Below are 21,454 nucleotides of genomic sequence, written 5' to 3' on the forward strand. Positions count from 1 at the left end.
ACCCAAGATTCCTGCCTCGACCCTTGGGGCCAGAGATCTCAGAGGTACCCCAGGGCCAGGGTTTGGAGGCTCCCAGATTGCACCCACCTTGTCCTTACCTCCATGGCTTTGCTCAGGCTCTGCCACCAGACACACAGACCAGTGCTTGGGGACAGTGACACTTCCCAAGACGTGGCCAGCCCCAACTCTCCCTGCCTCCCACCTGCCCCCAGAGAAGTTGCTCCAAGCTCCCTTCGCATCCCTGCTGAAAGATGGCTTGACTCCCTAAACCACCATCCCTCTCTACGCTCCCTTCCAGAAGGCTCCATCATGTGGGAGTGTAATGGTGATGATGGGCAGCAGCTCTTCTCAGCCCTGATGCCCTGCAGCCCGGGCCAGCCATGCCCACCGTCGGCACCGTCTCCATCTCCGCCACCGCCCCCAACCCAGGGACTAAATGAGCAACAGGGGCAGCAAACTTTAGGGACGCCTAGCTTCTAGCACCTGTGATTTAGGGCAGGGAACTGCCTCTTACTGAGGCCTCAGTGTCCTCAGCAGCTAAATCGGATGGTTGGTCTCCATCCTACTGCCTTCTCTGAGGACAAATTAAAAGGGCTTTGCAAGCTGCAAAACACGAAACAATCAGTGGGGAATGTTACTGTTAAACAGCAAAGTCACCACCGTCCCCAGATCGCCCGTGCAAAGCTGAGTGAGCTGGAGAGGACGACGCCCAGCCCCTTCTCTATTCCCTGGCAGCCAGGGCTGGAGCGCCCCTGAGCTGGCCATTGTCTGGAGGCTGGAAGGTACAGAGAGTGGCAGGTCGGACAAGAAAAATCCTGGGGGACAGGACGGGATGTGGAGGTACCGAAGGACAGGTCTGCCTTAGAGCACCAGGAAAGCACTGAGGGAGATCGGTGGGCATTCTCACAAAGTAGAAGAAAAACTCAAGACCCACGCAAGAGCCCAATCCCTGAAACCAGTAGGTTATCTATCCCGTAAGAAACTCAGGACTCTGCCCAGATGGCCAAGGCTCTGCAGTGTGGCACAGAGGCAAAGGCCCTGACCCCCGTTCTCAGCCCAGATCTACCGTTCACTCCTCCAGAAATCCACCCACCCCTCCAGGCCTCAGCGTCCATGTCTGTAAAATGGAGAAGCCCTAGCCTCCTCTGTGTGTCTGTGTGTGTGTCTGTGTGTCTGTGTGTTTTTCCCAGGCAGCTGACCCTTCACGTCCCTGGTCTCAGCAGGGCTACCCCAAGGAAGACCACTCAAATGACACCTGAAGAGGCTGCGTGCTCCCCAGCCCGCCCCCTGCAAGCAGGAGGTTGGCTCTCCCCCGCTCTTGCCCCACTGCCCTCCGTCTGCCAAGCTCAACCAGCTGCTGGCCACCAACCACTAGGGACTGGAAACTGCTGCTGAAGCTGCCCTCTCTGGGAAGGGGCCTCAAACAATATGCGGGCTGGCAGCAGATACCCAGCCAGGGAGGAGAAGAGCCAGGTGAGGACACTAGGGAGTGTTCTTGTGGCTCCAAGGGACACCCTGCAGCTGGGTGGAAAACCAGGGAACTGCACCACAGCCGGCTTCCAAGGAAGCCAGCTCCAGAGGCCTGCCCTCCTGAGCCCGTCCTCTGGGGCGCAGGCCTACCCTGGGCAGGAAATCCCAGGCTTCCACTGCACGTTTCTGAGGGCACCAGAGGAAAGGGGGTGCAGGTCGACAATTCCCACCCCCACCCTGTGCAACAGTGTGTACGTGTGAGCTACGACTTGTGAGACCATCGCCAGGATCGCATGGGGAGAGCGACAGAGGCTGACGCCCTTGGTGAGGGGTGAAGGGAGCGGTGTCCCGCCAGCTCAGAAGGAAGAGGAGAGGCCGTCTATCAACGATTTGCCCCAGACATGCAGGCAGCAGCAGTCCTGCACAGGCCCGAGAGGGGACTCCGGGAGGGGACGGCAGCCAGCAGCTCCCTCGGTCTCTCGTGACGAGAAGGGATGAGAAGCAAGCAAGCAGCACGGCTCTCAGAGACCCTCCCTCCTCCGGAGCATCCCTGGGGCCGGGGACGGGCCAGGATCTCCCCCCAGCACCCCGAACTCTCCCGGTCCCGCACTCACGGTCGTTGCAGACGGGGCCTCCGTAGGAGGTCATGGTGCAGTCACAGGTGAAGCCATCCCACTGCTGTAGGCAGACGCCCTGGTTGGCACAAGACTCTTCGGTGCAGGTGGTGCTGGGGCCTGGAAGAAGCAGGAGGAAGGAACACCCCCAGCTCAGCCAAGCCCCCTCTAGCCTCAGGAGGTATGGAAGCTTCGGGGCCAGGCCGAGAGATCTTGCCCTCTGTTCTGCTGGGCAGAAAGGGCCAAGAACTGATGGGGGTGGCAGGGGGATGGAGGGGAGCTCAAGGACTTCTAGTCTTGGCCTGGAACTGTGATAAGTGGCCGGGGTGGGAGGCAATAGGGAGGGCAAGTGACCCCCCTGACTCCCCCATACTCTGCCCCAGAGTGGCAGCTCCTGTGAGGCCTGAGAAGAAGGCCACCCAGCGGCCCTGGTCTGCCTCTACCGCTGGCCTCCCTGCAGCGTGCAGAGTCACACCCGACTTCTGTGCCCCACACTCACCGTCACAGCCCCTCTCCACCTGCCCGATGCGGTGCAGGGCGTCAGCGATGAGGTCGGGGAGGCGCCCGTTGAGGTCCACCGAGGCCAGGCAGCCCTGAAAGCCATCCCGGGAGGCCACCAGTTTGGGCAGGTTGTGGAACATATTCTTGCTGAGACCGCCAATGTACAACTCCCCTGCAAAGGGAGTGGGATCAAAACCTCGGCATCCCGCTCCCCAGGTCCCCGTTGCCCTCCCAGGACATCGGCACCCAGCTGTCAGGTCATGCAGCCCCACAGTGTCCCATCCCGGACTCCAGTTTCCTCTCAGAGATGCAGCAGCCCGCAGATGCCCACCCTCCACTTTTCTTTCTTCCTTCTCCACTTTGCCATCTGTCTGCTCCCCTCCCAGAGAAGCCCAGATGCCCGGGAAAGGGGGGGCAGCTGGAGGAACCTGCTCCGTGCTCTCTCCCACACATCTGATTCCAGTTCCGGCCTGTAATCAGGGCCTTTCATAGATGTGCAGCCCGATCCCCTCCACCCCCACTCCCTCCCTTCCGAAGTCTCCCATCCCCAGAACTCCTTCAGGCCTCTGCCAGCCTCTCCCGGCTCTGAGTTGTCTCCTGGGGGTTCTAAGCCCAGCACCTTCCAACAACAACTAGGGCTTGGCCTGGGGACTCTGGGTGACACGGGGAAGTTCTCCTCAGGGACACATCACTGCCTGGCCACATAGACCCTAACTCCCTGGAAATCATAGCTGGCCCCCAGCAGAGCTCCAACAAGCCATGAGTCAACCCTGCTGCCCTTGCCCTGCACTCAGTGCAATGCAAGACCAGCCCAGACCACCCCGGGTTTGCTGCCACTGAGGATTATCCAAGACACATCGCCCCCTTCTGGCATCAGGGAGAATTGACAGCACTGTGCCATTCGTCGGGCCCTGGATCTGACCAAGCTTCTGGTTCCAACTCTGCGGCCGGCTCACTTTGTGACCTTGGGCAAACCATGTAGCCTCTTGAAGCTTCCATTTCTGTCTCTCCAAGAGGGGGATGAATAGTCTCTAAGGGCCCTCCCCCAGCTCGGACAGTCCCAGTCGCACTGACACCAGGGGTCCCTAAGGGACTGAGGGCTGCTTTGGGCATGTAAGGGTCGCTCACGTTACCCCGGTGGGCTCTGGAAAAGCCGCAGGCCTTGTCCTCACTCCTGTGCCAAAACCCCGGTCTCTAAGCTCATCCTCTTCACTCCTCTCTCACCCACTCATTCTGGGGGCAGGCAATGACTTTCATTAGCTACTGAAGACACCCTGGGGAATGTAAGTCCCTGGTATGACGCTGAGCCCACCAGGGAGGCTCTGAGTCCAAAAAAGTTCCCAGACCTAGTCCAGCCAATGCCCAAGGGCTATGACCAGGGCAGCATGTGGGGACCCAGTTATTGCCCCTCCTTCCTCCCCACATCACTGCCCCCTCCTGCCCCAGCAGGGAGGCATCTGCCAGGACACTATTCTCTCTCCAGCCCCCAACCAAGGCAGACTTCTCAACCCTGGAGGGCCAAGAGGTCTTCAGAAGGTGCAGCTGCCTACTCCTAGCTCTAGAGTGAGGCCACCAGGCTCCCCGTGAGACAGACACAACCTGCAACCAGGCTTTCAGTGTTGGGAGGGCAGCCTCGCAGGGGAGCTGAGCAGAACTTTGACGGGAAGATGTCAGGCTGGACACAGTGGAGAACAGGAAAGAGGGAGGGAAACCATGGGTGGGGGCAGGGGGAGAATCACGTGCGTGAAAGAGCATCCCAGGTCAGGGGTGATCTTGCTGGGGCCGAGGGGGCATCTGGGGTAGGGCCAGGTCTTCTGCAGAGGCCCCAGGCCCCACCTTTGAGATCGAGGTTTCGGGCGCCATTGGAGTGCTGAGTGACAGTGCGGGAGTCGATCTGGAGCGTGTGCACGTTGCCGGGGTCCCTGGACACCACCACGTTGTGCCACTGGTTGTCATTGACTGGTTTGTCAGAGTTCCCCTTCATCAAGGACGGGCCATTCCCCAGGTCAAACACGTAGTGGATGTACCTGCCCCACAGTAGGGAGGAGACACTGGGTCAAGGTGGGGGCCGATGCTGGGAAGGCGGGGAAAGGAGGAGCTATAGCTGCGGTGGGGCTGGGAGCTGTAAGCAGAAGGGGTGGAGAGGGAGACCTCATAGTGGAGGGACCCAAGCCAACAACACGAGGACTCTGGTGTGAGGTCCCGTCATGGGTGGATGCGGGCAGGGAAGGCCACAGAGGACCTGGCTCCAGGGGCAGGCTCAGAAGAGAAGCTGGTGGGGGGAGATATCTGTGAGGGCAGCAGGGTCCTCTGGGGGCAGGGACAGAGCTGCTCTAGGGCGGGGACCTCTCAGGCAAGAGAGGCCAGAGGGACACAGCCCTGTCTTCTGCCTGAGCCAGGACAGCGAATGGAGGACAGATATGACTGGGAAATCCCTGGCAAGGAAGTAATGGGGGCGGGGGGGTCACCAGGGTGGAGGACAGGGTGCTGCTTCTCCATCTTGGCTGGTGGGGGGCGGACCTGAACCTTGACCTGTGGTCTGGGGGATTGGACATCTCAGCCAGTGGCTGGGGGAGCTGCATCTTGGTCATGGCGGGTGGGGGGGAACCACGTCCTTGACAGCGGTGTAGTGCCCAGCACCTCACCCCTTGACCAGCTCGATGACAATGAAGTCGTTGCCATTGCCCGAGTTGAACAGGAGGAGCCCGTCGGGGGCTGTAGTCTTGAACTGGAAGAAGAGGTGCATGGAGGCGTAGGCTTGGAGCGTGGCGAGTGCCAGGTAACTGCTGCGACTCTTGAAGGTGACGGGGTCAGCCACGATGGCACGCAGGCCAAAGCGAGCATTGAGCTCGCAGTAGGTGATGTCGCCGTCCTTGCACTGGTCCATGTAGGGCTGGCCATTGAACACGAGCCCGCTCAGGTGCCCGATGAAGTTGGAGGGCACCACAGAGATGAAACGCCGCTCCGTCATGATGCCTGTCTCAATGTTGTGGAACTCCAGCCGCGTGTGAGCTCCTGCCATCTGTCCTGCTCGGGACAGGAGACAGAGATGGGGACGTGGTTTTGGAGCCCAGATCGTAGGATCATTGGGTCCCCAGGAGCCTCCCCTCCACTCAAGGGCCACATGGGAGAGACACTGGCAAACCCTCGCAGGTGGGTGCTGGCAGCAAGCACGGCTCCTGGGTCTGGGGGAGTTGCGGGACTCTTTAGGCCAGGGCCAACAGGCTTGCGGGGCAAAGCTGCCTGCGGGGAGTTGAAATGGTCCCTGGGGTCCAGGAGCCCATGATATACCAACGGCACTGGCAGCTTGCCAGAATGCTGCCCCAGGTAGTGGTCACCAAGAATGGGGCCGCAGACCACCTACCCTCCACGGTCACGTTGTCCACTGACAGCTGCAGGCTCTTGCCACGCCGCACCACCCTCACCGTGTGCCACTCATTGTCATTGAGCTTGTGCCCCGCAAAGAGCGTCTCGGGGCCTTTACCTGCGGCACCAAGGGGGGAGTGAGCATGGCACCTCCACCCGCTCGCATTTGGCTTCATGTACCACCCTGGGCACACAGAGCCTCGCCACTGCACGCACCTATGCACACAGGTACACACACCCACACACACAGAGCTTTACACACCCAGTCATAAACACAGACATGCTCAGTCTTGCCACACTTCGCGCAACATCCAAGGGTGCTGTTCGAAAAGAATACGGTGTGAATGGCGCGGCGCCTCTGGAGCTGTGCCCTGAGACTGCACGCAGAGACTCACACCTGCACCAACATACTCCCCCCCACATCTCCTAAGGACCTTCAGTCGTCAGTGTGTGTAGCCAGCAGCTAAAGTCCCAGCATATGTACATAGGCCTAAAACTTCCAAAACTACTGAGCCTTACCACGCACCCAAATGTGAATGTGCACCCACAGACTCACTGCTGGCAGTGAAAACACACAGACACACAGCTCCCCCATCCAGAGGAACCCAACGTGACCTTTCTGCACATGCCTGGTTAATTCCACACACCCAGACACGCAATCATATACACAGCACATCCAGCCTGGCCAGAGAGCAGAATGTTTCTTAGGAATTAGGGCCATTTATTCAGGACCTGGATTAACCACTGCCAAGACTAAAAACGTGTAGCTTTAGAATGGTGCTGCAGTCCATTTGCAGCACTCCCAGGTTACACCTGGGCCCCCCAGTGCTATTGCCAGCAGGGACAGGGTTCACCATGCATGCGCACACACGTGCCAAACACACACCAGAGCCACGGTACGTACACACCCTCTCTGCCTGTGGCTGCCACGTCCCTGTGCTCTCTTACGTGACCTCAGGGCACACCATGCAGACACTCTCAGAGACAGAGCATTGAATCCAGGCACACTGGGGTGCTCAGAATTGTCCACACCCGCTCTCCATCTCACCCCTGCTGCGAGCCTCACTGTCACCTCTGAGAGAGCCCCCCTTTGGCAGAATCTCGCCCCCCACCCCAAACAGGGGCTGTGGGGGTTGAGCTTTGAAGCCCTGGCCAAGCTCACCTCCTGCTTGCCTCCCGCCCTCATCTTCTTTCCTGTGTGCCCCGCCCTCCCCCTTGTGGCCACCTCTGGAGGTGCAGCAGGATGTCCCAGCCCCTCTCCGGCTCCCTCCAGCCATCCTGCTGTAGGTGCCACCAGGCCTTTGCCCCACCCCCCAGAGGATGTGAGGTGACTTGAAGTTTCTGGGCCTTCCTTCTCCCGGTCCCGGTGAACATGCTGACCCGGACCCTCCACCAGCTGCCCCTGGGTCAGCTTCCTTGGGCTCATTCTGCCCTCCACGACCGTACCACCCTCACCCCCACCACTCCAGCTCCCCTCTCCACACCCACTGCCCAAGCCCCACACAAGCTATCCATGAAACCTTCTCCTCCCCCACCATCCCTCCCCAAATCCCAGAGTCCAGAATCCCAGGCCCCCTGGGGCTCTGCAGAAGAAGAGGGAAGCCACTTACTGGGTGCGCAGCCGACGCGCAGGCAGTCTGGGGGGGGCCATGGGGCGGGCAGAGGGGGAGGGGAGACAAAAAGGCAGAACAAGTTTTTTTTGTTTGTTTTTTTTTTTTTACATCCTTCACAGGGAGGGGTATCTGCGGGTGGGGGTTCCCCCCAGGGCCACTTTCTGGGGACCACGCGTGCTCAGGTGCCTTCTCCCCTTCCTCAGTTGGACTCCTCTCCCTCCTTCCCCCAAGAGGGCTCCAACCCTCCCCAGAGCTGGGAGGCGGGGCAGCCAGGTGATGGGAAGAAGGTTTACATCTCCCTTCTTAGAGGGGCCCAGGCCTCTCATGTCTGAGGGAGATGGGCACCTTGGGAATCCCAGTCGTACAGGGGATCAGTGAGGGGGACTGAGGGTTTGACCAACCCGACATCTCCCCACCTCTGAGAGGGAGATGGGCGGGGAGGGCCAGAGCCCCTGCACCCCCTGCTCTGGGACAACTCCCTGCTCAGAGCCCAGGCTGTGACACATCACCCCGTGCCCTCTGGGCTCTGAGCTAAACGGAGGAGTCTGCCCCAGGGCCCCCTTCCCGTGGCCACACACCTCCCAAAGTCCCAGGGGGCTAGCACCACCCCTACAGGAACCTTCTTGCTACCCTTCCTAACCTGGAGGATGCCAGGCTGTCCTTGGGGACCAGGGTGGTCCTTCACCCTGAAGAGGAACTAGTATTAATCCGTTTTCCTAGGGAAGGGCCAGGGGCTCACAGATGAAGACACCGAGGCCCCCAGTGTATGACTCCTGAGGACTTCAGGGACAAGAAGTTACCCTAGGCAAAGTCTCTTGCCCCTTCCCCAGCCCCAGCATTCCTATCCAGCAACTCCAGGCTCGGAGGACCCCATGGGCTCCGAAAGCACACTGTCTACACAGAGCTGCAGCCCGGAGCCCCAGGGCCTCTGGCCACACCCCTGGTGGGATACATTACCCACCCCATGTGAGTCAGCCAGCCTTGCCGAGGAAATAGAGCACTAGCGTCCTGTGAAACTGGGGCTTAGGGCCCTTTGGACGCCTGTCCTGCTCCATCAGACCCAGACAGCTTGGGGCTGCAGAAGGTCCTGCAGGAAGAGGCAGAAACACTGGGTCCGAATCTCATCATGTGACTGCGGGCAAATCTCTTCTCTCCCTGTGAGCTGAGGGGCTTGAACAAGAGGATCCTAAGCTGGGAGAAAGAAAAGGTGTCCACTGGGCTGGCCCTTGCCTCTCAGACAGGGGCAAGTTCCAGGCCTCTGTTAACAGCAATATCCTGCCATCCCGTGGCTCCTCCCGGAACAGGCTCTGCCCACAAGGCCCAGGAGGCAAAGAGGGGTGGGGGAACCTGGCATCCCCTGGGCCCTGAAGGTTCCTGCAACGGAGGTGAAAGATTCCCCTGTGGCTCTGGGGGCATGGGCCCCTCGGGCAGTACAGCTGAGCCCCACACGCGTTGTCAACCGCAGCAGAAGAGTGGGGGGAGCAGCCGGGACCTTGAGCCACAGGCTGGCACCAAGGGAGAGGCAGAGGGAGGTCAAGGGGCAGATACAGGGGCAAGTCGGAAGTCATAGGGAGAGGAAGGAAGTGGAGAGGATGCGGAGAGAAAAGAGGAAGAAAGGGCGAGCAGAGGGAAGGAGGAGCTGGACAGAGTGGGAAAGGGAGGATGTCGGGGTGAGGGCAGGGGTGCCAGGCCTGGAGTCAGGTCACGGGGGCTCTCTCAGGGCCAGCAGAGTCTTCACCAATGAAGGGTCCAAAAAAGAAAAAAGGGGGCTGGAAAGGCAGGCCGATCCCCTGTTGGAGAAGAGGTCTAGAGAGGAGCACAGTTCTTCCCCTCCCCAGCAGGGGAGCACCAGGAAGAGGGGGGGGTCCATCTGTCCAGAGAAGAGGTGTCAGCTCCAGGCCCACCCCCTTGCAGTGACCCCACCCGCAGGAGCCACTACTCCAGTGGGGCTTGAGGGGAGCAAACTCCCCTTGAAGATGGGCCCCCAGGAAGCAGGCAGCACCATCCCAGGGGAAAGCCAGGAACTGTGAGTAAGTGGGAGAAACTGCCCTCTGGTGCCCACACCCACGCAGAGTGCAGCTCAGGGAGCTTTAACTGCTAATCTGTTGACTAGAAACCTACGCCTCACATTCGGCAAACGGACAGAAGCGATTGGTTTGCAGAGACCCACCAAGGTCCTGGCAGGACATGGAGACCAGGGTGATGGTATGAATGTGTGATAAGACTGGTGGGAAAAAGTCATCTGCATGGAAAGGAGCTCAGGAAAAGAAGCCAGGCTTCTCTTTCTGTGACCCACCTGCCCCCCACCCAGGCCCCAAGGACTGGAGGTGGGGGAGAGAGAACAGAGGCTCCAATGCAAGGAGCCTCCGGAGCCCGCTGGCTGGAGTCTTGGAGGTGATACCGCAGAGTGGCAGCATGCACTCCGGCGCAGCCCTCCTTCAGAGCCATCTCCCCAGCAGCCCAGCCTCAGAAGGAGCTCAAGACCTACTGAACAGCACCCCCATGGGAAAAAGGCACCGTCTCACGGTCCCAGAGATTAAAGGGCTTTGGAATGTAATGTGCATTTAGCCTGGCTTACAACACAAATGAGTCAGGCTTGCTCTGTACAGCTCCAGAGGGCAGAACTAGGTCCACAAGTAGGAATTTCAGAAAGGGAAGCTTCCACCAGGGAAGAACAACCCAGAGATTAGAATCACTGAGGTGGCCATCTCAGAGATGGGATGCTCCTGACACGGGAGGCATCTGAACAGAGGTGGAGAGCCTCCCATTGGTGGGGGAAGGCACAGAGGATGCACCCACGGGGGCGGGCTGAAGGAGGTGCCTTCCGAGGGCCCCTCCAGCTTGGAGATTCTTCAGTTACAATGCGCCATTCATGTCATCCTCACTAGGAACTGGGATTGCCAACGGGCACACCTAGAGAAAGGCAACTCCAGGGGGGTGATGAGGGACAGGCCAGGCTGGGCACTGGCCCCAGAGGCCACGCCCAAGGTAGAAGGAACCCAGGAACCCAGGTCACACTGGAACAGGGTGAAGAATCCAGGGACTCTACGGTCCTCTAAGGACAGAGACCAACCACCCTGCTCAGGGCCCGTAGACAGCAGAGCTCCGGGAACTGGCTCAGCGTTGGCGTACGTGGTGCAGGCCGGGGCCGGGGCAGGAGGCACAACCGGCTTCTCTGGCACCTCTGCCTGGTTGGAGGCAGCAGCCTCAGGCCTTCTCGGCCCTCTCCAGCCCAGCAAACACCCAGGCGCCTGAGGCTGGCACTGAGCGCCTCCTCCCGCCACATGGCCAGGGGCAGCTCCGCTCTCTTCAGGACCAAGTCTGCGTCATTCCAGTGAACCCCTGACATGCTGCACAGCTGCCTGTGGGAGCCTGGCTTCCCTCACTACAGGATGGGACCACGAGGCCAAAGACAAAGCCCGCCGGGCTCCTCTCCATCCTCCAGCAGCAAGTCCGGACCAGGACCGGGGCCTCGGTGGAGCAGGCCCTGGGTAGCAAGCAGGATGGGGATCAGAATGGGGCTCCTGAGGTGGGGCCAGCTTGGGTCATGCAATGTGGAAGCAAGTCCCAGGCCTGGCTCTAAGCTTAGGTCCGTGTCCCAGTACGATTTCCCTTCCAGTCGGCTGGGTCTGTCTTTATGTGTGTGGCTTGCATCTATATAACGTCACTCCCACTATTCCATTTGAGCCTCAAAACCACCACAGAAAGGAGGCAGAGTGAGGATCCATATCCCCACTTTACAGACAAAAAAACAGAGGCTCAGAGAGGGGAAATGACTTACCCAGCAGTCTAGGAGACCAGGGCTAGAACCCAGATCTTCTGGCCCCAGGCCCAGTGCTCTTCCCATCATAGCCTGAGGCTGGTGGCTGGGTGTGGACCACCTGTGTGCTTGTGTGGTTCACACAGAGGTCAAACGCCTCCCTGTACACACATCACTTGGTGTCTGTGGACAGATGTGTCTGCAACAAGCATTTGGTCACGGCTTGTCATGAGCCGTTAGAAATGGCATCTCTGTGGATGGAGGCGGGCACAGCAGGCAGCGAGAGATGTGGGAGGACTGTCCTGCTGGCCACCTTGTTCCTTAACTTCTAAATACTTATGTGACACAGACAGAAAAGCATATCCATGGGAAGGAGAGGGTAGATCCTGAGGGTGAAAGGTCCCGAGGGTCCCCCAGAGGGCACTGTCCTGGCCAAGGCTGCTGCCTCCTGTCGAACCTGAAGGAACCCACGCTTCTTCACAGGGAAACTAAGACAGTCCAAATGAGGAAGAAGCATCTGCTCTCCCTGCAAACAGAAGGCCCCAGATTCCCCCTGCAGTGTTCCCACCAAGTACAGAGCCACGTGCTTACCACACCGAGAACACATGCCAGGGTGAAGGGGTACCTCACCCGGGGTACACAAACCTGGGCAGTCTGAGAACCGCAGGGCCACGCACGGGGTCCTGGGCTGGCGCCTTCCTCCTGTGACCATTTCAGGGGTGCCAGGGGCCGCTGTACAGACCCGTGGAGCGCTGGCCAAAGGGTGTCTCCCATCCTGCTTCCCACTGCCACCCACCCCCCACCCACTCTGTAGGCTGTGATTGAGGTCAGAAGCTGAGCTTCAGGGAACCCTAAAGTCCCCCACCTCCGGGGCCCTGGCCGCCTGCACACCTCCCCACCTCCAGCCCCCGCCTCACTTGGCAAATCTTTGTCCTAGGAGTACAAAGGCCAGGTGGCCAAAAGGGGAAAGGACACAGTATAAATTTATTAGCAAGGTAATGGGTCCCCAAAAGGCCACAGTCTGTCCCCCAAATGCCCTGGAGACCAATGTTAAGATAGACTCCAGATAAATATTTAAAGCTCAAAGCTCCGTGTTCTCTCCAGTTGAGCATTCTAACCTGCTCAGAAGAGCCCAAGTTCTCCTCCAGGCCCAGGACACAAGAAGCAACCCCAGGGGCCTGAACTTCCCACATGACAGGCCCTTGGGTGCTACACTTCTATACGCTCAAAGGCTAGCCTGAAAGAGACAGATGTGACCCCAGCCTGGGCAGCTTAGGCCCTCTAGCTTCCAGGGTTCCCCTGACTGAAAGCTCCATGATGGTGGGACCTCACCTTAGTCACTACTGTAGCCCCAGGTTCAGAACACACTGGCACTAAGAAGGTGTCCCATAAATGTCAGCTGAATGAGTAGCCCTGCCTGCTGTTTTCCTTCTGACCCTGCCCACAAGAGCTGAAGCCTACGGAGAGTCCAACAGGTCTCACGGTCCCACCACACGGATGCCCCAGGGACTGCCAGGTGAAGTAGAGCTGTGCCTCCTCTGGGCAGGGGCAGAGGCATCGAGCCTTCAGGTGGCAAGGGCCCCTGATGCCCCTCCACCCCCCAGCTCTGTCAGAGGCAATGAGGAAAGCACCAAACCTCGGGGCAAATGGCCTGCGTTTGAGTCCGGGGTCTTCCCTGACCATCACTATAGCTTTGTGATGCTGGACAGGTCAGTAGATGGATTTCACAATCTATAAAACAGGGGCAGCTATGGGGACTCACATGTGAAAGCAGACAAGGGGAAGATGACATGTCCCCTTGTGCATCACACACACACACACACACACACACACACACACACACACACGGCTCTCTAAACGCAGAGCAAACGAGGGCGGCTGTGTGAGGGCTGGGTCCTCCTGTCTCCGGATCTGCCACTGCACTGAGCTTGGGCTGAGCACCAGTCGGTGTCTGCGATGCTTCATGAATGAATGAACCAACGTATGAGCAAGTGGATGAGCCGACAACCAGGAACGAGCTACGTCCTTACGTGTGCACGCGCGGAACAGATGCCTCCGAGACCCAGGAGCGCCCCGGGAGGGTGGCTGTCACACCCCAGACAATTCGGGGTCCCCCTCCCCACAGTGCCACCGAGTGCGAGGCATCGCCCTACGCTGTGCATCCTCTCTGGGACGAAGTTCTCAGGGGCTCTGACCAGGGCTGGCGCCTCCCCACCACCAATCTCTCACTGGCACCACCACCAACTTCTCCAGACAGAGGGGGTGTGGGTGAGAGGCAGGGTTGGGGAAGGGGCCAGGGGCGCGGGCAGGGCGGTTACCGAGGTTGACGGTGAGCTTCATCTGGCCCCCGTCCAGCTCCAGGCGCAGGGTGTCAGCTGACTCCCTGGAGGTGGTAGCCATCATGAGCCCGTAGGCCCGCTGAGACATGAAGCGCAGAGACACGTCCTCCGCCTCCGTGTGCATGGCGTTGGGCAGCATGATCTTCATGTACATGGAGCCATCGTAGCTCAGGACCGTGGCCTCTGCCCCAGGAGTGGGGGGAGGGAGAAGGGGGGGACAGGCAGAGGTCAGTGGAGGGAGAGAGAAGACCCAGAGAATCAGTGCAGGGATGGCAGGCCCAGGGCTGGTCTACGAGGGGCGCAGGGATGGGCAGGGGGCACCGGGATGACAGCCAGCCTCACCTCTCTCACAGACCCGCCCCAGAAAGCCGGTCCCGACGCAGTCACAGACGAAGCGGTTCCAGCCCTCTCGACAGACACCGCCATTGCGGCAGGGGGCGGAGTTACACTGCTTCAGCGTCTCCCGGGAGCAGAACGGGGCGACGCCCACAGCCGCCTGCGCCTCCGCCAGGCCCCGGAGGTCTCGGCTACGCCCGTCTATGAAGAGGTCCCGCACGCAACCCACGTAGCCAGCCCGGAGCGCCGCCGTCCACACCTCTGGGGGCAGGGGCAGGTCCACCCGCCCGCCTTCAGGTAGGCCGCCCAGGTACAGCTCGCTCTCCAGGTCCAGAATCTCGCTCTCCCCGGTGGCCAAGAATGGCGTGCTGCGGCTGTTCACCGAGATGGAGCCTGCAGATGGAGAAAGAGTGGGCTTCAGTGGGGAGGGCAGGACTGAGAGACCCCACAGGCCAAAAAAGGATGTCCTGCCCTCACACCGCAGGCAGCCCTGGGCTGCAGACACTGCTTGACAAAGGTGCCAAGTTCAGGAACCAGTGTGAACCAGCCCCAGCCCAGCTGCAGTGTGCAGTGGGCCTCTGTCCGGACTCCTCCTTCCCACCAGAGCAAGTCCTCAGAGGATGTACAGGAGGTGGATGCGCCCCCAAAGGGCTGGATCCTTCACATGTCCTTCCCCCAGCCAGCCCCTTAGACCAGGAGTCAGAGGCAGAGACCCCCAAGGAAGCTGAAAGGCTTGAATCCAAAGGGTTTCCCCCACTAACATTTATTGAGCTTTAATGACTATATTTCCAGGCACTTAGCCCATCATGTATATCATATCTCTTAAGTCTCACGGTAACCCTATGAAATTGGTCCTTTACGATCCCACTTTGAAATGGCAGATGAGGCTTAGAGAGACTGGGGAAGCTGCGCAAAGTGCCGCAGCGAGTAAGGACCAGAGCCAAAGTACCACCCACATGGCAGGACCCCAGAACCTGCATCTCCCACCCCCCGACCTGGAGAGATAGTCAGGCTGATCAGCTCCTGGAGCCTGTGAGACAGGACGGCAGCCAGGAAAGGGAAACCAAGCATGGAGCTTCTGCGTTGTAAGAGTTCTTTGGATGGAGAGGCTGGTTATCTTAGAAAAAGGATTTGGGATCAGGTGCGAGCTTCAAAGCCTTTCCTGAGATCTCAAGAAACCAAAACCTATACATTAGAAGCCTTATTCCGTTCGTAATTTTTATTCCATACATTCTCCTCCCGCACTCCTTTCTCAAGTTTGGAAGAATTCTTTAAAAGATAAAAATAAAAAGTCTGCCTATCTCAGAGGGGCTAATAAAGAGAGGTAAGGATGGTTTGATCCACGCTAGGCCTGATCGGGCAGAGATCGGGGGTGGGGAGTGGTAAGAGACAGCATGGGCACCAAGCGTGGAGCGGCAGGAGCAGGACCAGGGCCTCCTCTGCACACTTGGCTCCGCACCTGGAGCATGTGCTCCTCTGTGCAAACCCTTCCCTGCACCAGAGAGGCCCTTCCCCTGGGCCCCATTTTAACACCATGGTCCCTGGCTTGTCCTCCCCAACAAGGTGTCCGATCCCCACTGCTCCTCCCGGCCCCCCAAACGTGGCCCCCAATCACCCACACTTCTATTTGTAGCAGGTTCCCCAGGTGCTTCCACCCACCCCCTGTGGGGCCTCCTGGACACGGACACCACCCAACTGGACTCTCCACAGACGAACAGAATATGAAAGAAGGAAGGGGGTGGAAGGCTATGGTGGGGAAAGGGTGTACAATGGAGAGTCAGCAAAAGGAAATTAAAGTGAATATAGGTCTTCTTTCAAGGTGACTCTAAAACATGGGAAGGGAACAAACCAAGTGTCCCACGACAGATGGGTAGATAAACAAAAGGTGGTCTATCCACATAACGGAACGTTATTCAGCTGTGAAACAGGAAGGAAATGCCATCACATGCTACAACGTGGATGAACCCTGGGGACGTTATGCTAAGTGACATAAGCCACACACAAAAGGACAAATATTGTGTGATTCCACGTATAGGAGGTCCCTAGAGTAGGCAATTCATAGACAGAAAGTGGGATGGTGGTAAACGGGCTGGGGGACGGGGAGTTAGTATTTATGTGGACAGAATTTCAGTTTGGGAAGATGAAAACATTCTGGAGATGGAGGGTGGGGATAGTTACACAACAATGTAAAGGCCCTTAATGCCACTGAACTGTGCACTTAAACATGATTAAAATGGTAAATTTTATGTTATGTATAAATTACCACAATAAAATTTAGAAACATGGGGAAGGTCCAAGAGAGCTTTGTGGGAGTGACTGTCCCAAGTCTGTGCTGGTGTACACGAACAAATGTGGGCCATCAGAAATGGTCGGGGCTTCCCTGGCGGCACAGTGGTTGAGAGTCCGCCTGCCGACGCAGGGGACGCGGGTTCGTGCCCCAGTCCGGGAGGATCCCACATGCCGCAAAGCGGCTGGGCCCGTGAGCCATGGTCACTGAGCCTGCGCGTCCGGAGCCTGCACTCCGCAATGGGAGAGGCCACAGCAGTGAGAGGCCCGCGTACTGCAAAAAAAAAAAAAAAAAAAAAAGAACTGGTCAAAGTGACCCAAGGACTAGCCAGGGCTGGTGTGTGGGCTCTGGAGATCGAGCGAGGCTAAGGAGACCACTTCCTGAAGACAGAGAAGAGCGGAAGGCCCTGGGGTTCTATGCAAGACCTGAGCAGATTTCCAACCTAGAGAGTTACAGATCCCCTGTGTGGAAACCCTGGGAGGCAACAAGTTCTCTGTGAAGACTCCCTGGTACCATCATGACACAAAACAAGGGGACGAAGCCATTTACCGCAAAGCCTGGGGAAGCCTCATTTCCCTGAGGAAAGGAGAGGAAGAAACAAGCAAGCCCACGAGAGGCCAACACCTCCGGGAGCCATGGCAGCCCCTTCCTCCCTGTGTGTGCGGGGATGCTCACTCCACCCAGACATGAAGCCCCGTGCAGCGACAGCTGGGGGAGCATGAAAATTTAGCTGACGTTGATAAGAGCTTAAATTGGATAATGTGTCAGTTCTCATTTATATCAATTCTTTCTCTTATGTCCAGCAAGATGGAGAAGAGTAAAGAGAAATAGGCAGAAAACAGTAAGAGGATGGGAAAGGAAGACTGAAAAAGAAGAGCGGAGGAGGGGTGGCAAGAAGCAGCAGACGATTCAAGAACAGCACCTGCCCGGCCCCAGTGCCCTCCGCCTCGCTGCTTTACTGTGCAAGAACCTCACCACGCGGAGCGTGGTGTTTACTGTCTGTGTCTCCCCACTGGAACACGAGCTCCGGGACAGCCAAGACTCCAGCTCAGCACTGCCCCATCCCAGCACCCTGGACAGCGCCTGGCGCACAGCAGGTGCTTGCTGAATATTCAAGTGAGTTAATCAAGAAGTTTGAATGAATCTAGATAGAAGGGAGGCAGGTTGGGAAGCTTCTTTAAGAGAACAGGATAGGGACTTCCTGGTGGTCCAGTGGTTAAGAATCTGCCTTCCAGTGCAGGGGACGCGAGTTTGATCCCCGCTCAGAGAACTAAGATCCCACACGCCACAGGGCACCTAAGCCCGTGTACCACAACTACAGAGCCCATGCACCTTGGAGCCCACACGCCACAACTAGAGAGAAGCATGCACACAGCAAATAAGACCCGACGCGGCCAAAAATAAATAAATGTTTTAAAAAGACAGAGAGAGAGAGAACGGGATAACCACTGTGTTACACACTGCACTAACGCTTTTACAGGTGTTCTCTTGATTTTCCCTCCTGAGCACCCCAGTTTAATGATCCTTTTATAAAGAAGGAAACTGAGGCTGCAGGGGGTTGAGGGACGGCCTAGAGTCACACACGCAGGAAGTGGGAGCATGAGGTGTGTGCCCGGGTCCGACTGACTCCATTCTTTCCACCAAGGCACCACGCAACAGGAACAACAGAGGGGCTGGGAGGGCCAGGGCAGGGCGGGAGGAGAACAGCCAAAGAGACCGTCAGGGTGGGTGGAGAGGGGCGGGCAGGGGAAAGGGGAAGGTCCAGAGGCCTCTGACCTTTGCGCCCGTCCCTCTGGAAGTCCACATGGCACCACTCGCCGTCGTTGACCTTGCGGCTGGACGCCCGCAGCTTGATGCCCCCAGACCCCATGTCCAGCAGAAGGTAGAGGTAGCCGTCCAACAGCTCCATGGCAAAGTAGTCAGCCCGCGGGGCAGCACCGTGGCTGCCGGCCCCAGCCCCGGCCCGCCGGCCCTGGCTGAAGAGCAGCAGCCCGTTGGGCTCAGTGGTGCGGAAGTCTAGCGAGATCGAGCCGGTGCGCTTGGCGCTCCAGTGGGGCAGCGCCACAAAGGCCTCAGGGCTCTCGAAGGTCACAGGGTCCAGGGCAGCCACATCCTCACAGCGGAAAGACAGGTCCCCCTGCAGCTTCATCTTGGGGTCTCCTTCCTTTGCCAGGCGGGACAGCTCCAGCTTGAAGTCATTATTCTTATACACCACCTGCAGCGAGGGGTGGGGGTGGGATGAAGAAGAGGAAGCAGTTTAGGGCCTGGCCACTCCTGCCCAGTGGCATGGGCCCCTGCCACCCAGCCCCAGGGCCCCACTCCACACCCCAGACCGTTGTTCTAGAACTGCACGAGCAGAGGCTGTGAACAGCACCTCCCTTGCCCCGCTTATTTCTCTGTCCTGTCTCCCTGCCCAGCACAAGCACGGCGGCCCTCGGGGCTACTGAACTGCAGTTCGTAATAACCGCAGGACAATCGCCACTGACGTTTGGTTGACATTTTACGCTCTCATCTGCTCCTCACAGCCGCCTTGAGAAGTAGGTACTGACCACTCGTTTTACAGACGAGGAAACTAAGAGTCAGACAGGTCAAGGGACCTGGCCAAGGTCATGGAGCTAGTGAGTGGGCCTTAAACACAGGTCTTTAGTGTTCACGTCCACCACTCTTGCCTCTGTACACAGCTGCCTCGAGGGTCCTCAGAGAGGACGGGGGCCTTTGGGGCTCAAGGAGGCAAGAGAGAAGCCGGAGTCAATGGGCCTTAGGTTTTGAAGAGAGATCTCCCACCACTGACCAGAAGGAACAGAGGCCCCAGGCAGCTGGCCGGTCAGACCGAATCACACTGCAGACAGGGTTCCCGGGCTACCCCTGGCCCCCTCCTGGCCCTACTCACATCCTTGAGGCAGCCCATGAAGTTGTTGCTGACGGGCGAGCCCGGCAGGTCTGCCGTGTTGGGGCTGCCCCCAATGTAGAAGAAGTCGTCAGAGCCCAGCATGGTGTAATCCTCCTGCGTGTAGCCTGTGGTGGTCAGGATCCCGTCCACGGAGATGGTCACCTGCCCAGCCCAGGGAGGGAGGGGGAGAGACAAGGAGACAACCGGCATCAACTCCCTGGGAAGAGCCTCGGGCTGGGCAAGGGAGGGGCCGGGGGGCAGCAGGGGAGGGGGACCCCCCCATTTTTATGTCTGCTTGTCTCAGAGGAGGAACAGTGGGGGTGTGGGGGGGAAGTGGGGGAAGGAGGCAGCACAAGATTTGATGGTTTCAGGGTGGGCTAAGGCCCAGCGCGGCAGGCAGAGGCCTGAAGCGCGCTCGAAGTGCTCACTGTGAACAGCACCAAGAAGTGGCTCTGGACGGGAGTGGGAGCTTCGGGAGGGGCCCCAGCAGGGCAGGATGCAAGTGGCGCCCTCGATTCTCTCCTCTTGAAAGGGTCTCTGGACCCCCATGTGACTTCAGAGCATCTTTCATAAACAAGGCAGAGAACACCCATTCTCCTGGGGTGCTGGTGGCTTGGACTCCCCTGCAGCTCTCCCTGCAGGGCGTGGAGGAGTCCTTTCAATCTTAGCCAGGAGGGAGGTGGACAACAGCAAGGGCATGAGGAACAGGAACCCAGATACTCCTGGGGAGACTTGGAACTTCCTGGGGGACACATAGCACCCTTCAGGACTGATTCCCACCAGCACCCCCCTAACTGGTCCTAGCCCCTTTGCTGAGTCTGTCTCTTTACTCTCCAAGTCACTTCCTTGTCCCCCAAGGAGAGGGCAGCCGTTGGCCTATTCATCAGTCTGTCTGATTCATTCACCACCACCATCATCGGGGCCAGAGTAAGGAACAGAGGGGGACAGGCTAACCTCATGTTACCTTGACTCTGGGCTGAGAAGTCAGGTAAGAAAGCAAGATGGGTAGGGATGGGGGCATACCTGGTGCTCTGAGGAGGTGAAAGGGGCTCAGTAGTGGCCTGGAGAAGGCTGAAGTGACCTTGGGGGGCAGTGACAATACAGGGAACTCCTGATTCCCTGCTCCCCAGACAAATGTCCACCTAAGCCCTGAAAAGTCTAGCCGTAGGAGCATCCCACACCCAGCCAGGTTGTGGGGAAGAGCCGAGGCCAGGGGACCATAAGCCCCCGCTCTCTGGAGGCTGTGGATTAGGACGGTCAGGCTCCTGCAGCGGTGATCAGGAAGCTGACTCGCGGTGAACCCGACACTGTGCTTCTGCAGGCCACAGCTCACCCCAATCCCACACTCCAAACATGCCTCAGCACCCCCTTTTTGGGCCAAGTCTGGAGACTGGGGCCTTCTAATCGCAGCCCATGATGTCCTCCCCACATCAGTCCATACCCACATGCCACCAGCCACCTTCCAGTGACTGGTCGCCAGGGTTCCACTGTTGCAGGGCCGCAGAGTGGGTGTTAGGAACACCTAAGGGATATGGGCAGGATGGGGCCAAGGGGAACGTCCCTCACAGGCCCCTCGAGTCCCCCTCATGCTGGGCTGGAGCCTCACAGTGAGAGGGGAGGGGCCGAAGGGGCCCCCTCCTGGGAGCCATCAAATCTTGTGCTGGGGGGACTAGGTTCAAAGACAGAGGTAAGGGGGCGTCTTTGTGGAAGCGGGCACTTTGAAGCTTTTGAGTCTTGTTTTGAGGGGAGGGTTGGTCATTATTGTTTATTTCTTCTTCCCTCCACCCCACCCGAGGCTAGGAAGTGGAGATCTGGGTGGAAAAGGGAAGGGTCAAAGTATTAGTCACAAAAACATGCAGACAAGATTAGAACAGGCAGAAGGGGGCTGGAGAAAGGGCAGAAGGGGGCTGGGACACAGAGATGGGGGTAAGACAGGGAGGCAGGGGGAAGGGGCCTCCATCCTGCCCTCCATCTCCACTCCCGGGGCTGCACTAAGAGACCAGGAATTGGGCCACTATTAGTTCCTGAGCCTGTGTCTGGTCACCTCAGCTAGAGAGTCAGCTCCTGAAGGCCGGGCCCCTGGCCTGATGTGTCCTTGTAACCCTACTAATCCCAGCACAGTCCAGGGATTGTGGACTCCATCATTAAAATGAATGTCAAGTCACCTTGTGACCCAGGGCCACACTTGGCTCTCACTTGCCTGTGTCCCATCTATGAACCCAGCGCCTCGGGGGCCTTTGGTGGACAGAATCTCGGTCCTCCAAGACTGCTCTGATGG

At 58.6% G+C, this 21,454-nt stretch overlaps 1 protein-coding gene across 1 annotated transcript in view; it reads right to left on the reverse strand.

The window, feature by feature from the left end:
• NRXN2 (neurexin 2) overlaps positions 1-21,454 on the reverse strand; it is a 99,840-nt gene that overhangs the window by 40,558 nt on the left and 37,828 nt on the right. Inside the window, exons 6-15 of the mRNA XM_027089966.1 lie at positions 19,177-19,338; positions 18,063-18,501; positions 14,006-14,392; positions 13,643-13,846; positions 7,558-7,588; positions 5,950-6,101; positions 5,231-5,612; positions 4,422-4,612; positions 2,584-2,757; positions 2,085-2,204 (exon numbers count right to left, since the gene is read on the reverse strand). Coding sequence (XP_026945767.1) covers positions 2,085-2,204; positions 2,584-2,757; positions 4,422-4,612; positions 5,231-5,612; positions 5,950-6,101; positions 7,558-7,588; positions 13,643-13,846; positions 14,006-14,392; positions 18,063-18,501; positions 19,177-19,338 — 2,242 coding nt within the window. The remainder of the gene's footprint in view (positions 1-2,084; positions 2,205-2,583; positions 2,758-4,421; positions 4,613-5,230; positions 5,613-5,949; positions 6,102-7,557; positions 7,589-13,642; positions 13,847-14,005; positions 14,393-18,062; positions 18,502-19,176; positions 19,339-21,454) is intronic.

The sequence above is a fragment of the Aethalodelphis obliquidens genome, unplaced genomic scaffold (genome assembly GCF_003676395.1).
Source record: "Aethalodelphis obliquidens isolate GAN/ISIS:26980383/991018 unplaced genomic scaffold, ASM367639v1 scaffold69, whole genome shotgun sequence".
NCBI classification, from domain to species: Eukaryota; Metazoa; Chordata; class Mammalia; order Artiodactyla; family Delphinidae; genus Aethalodelphis; species Aethalodelphis obliquidens.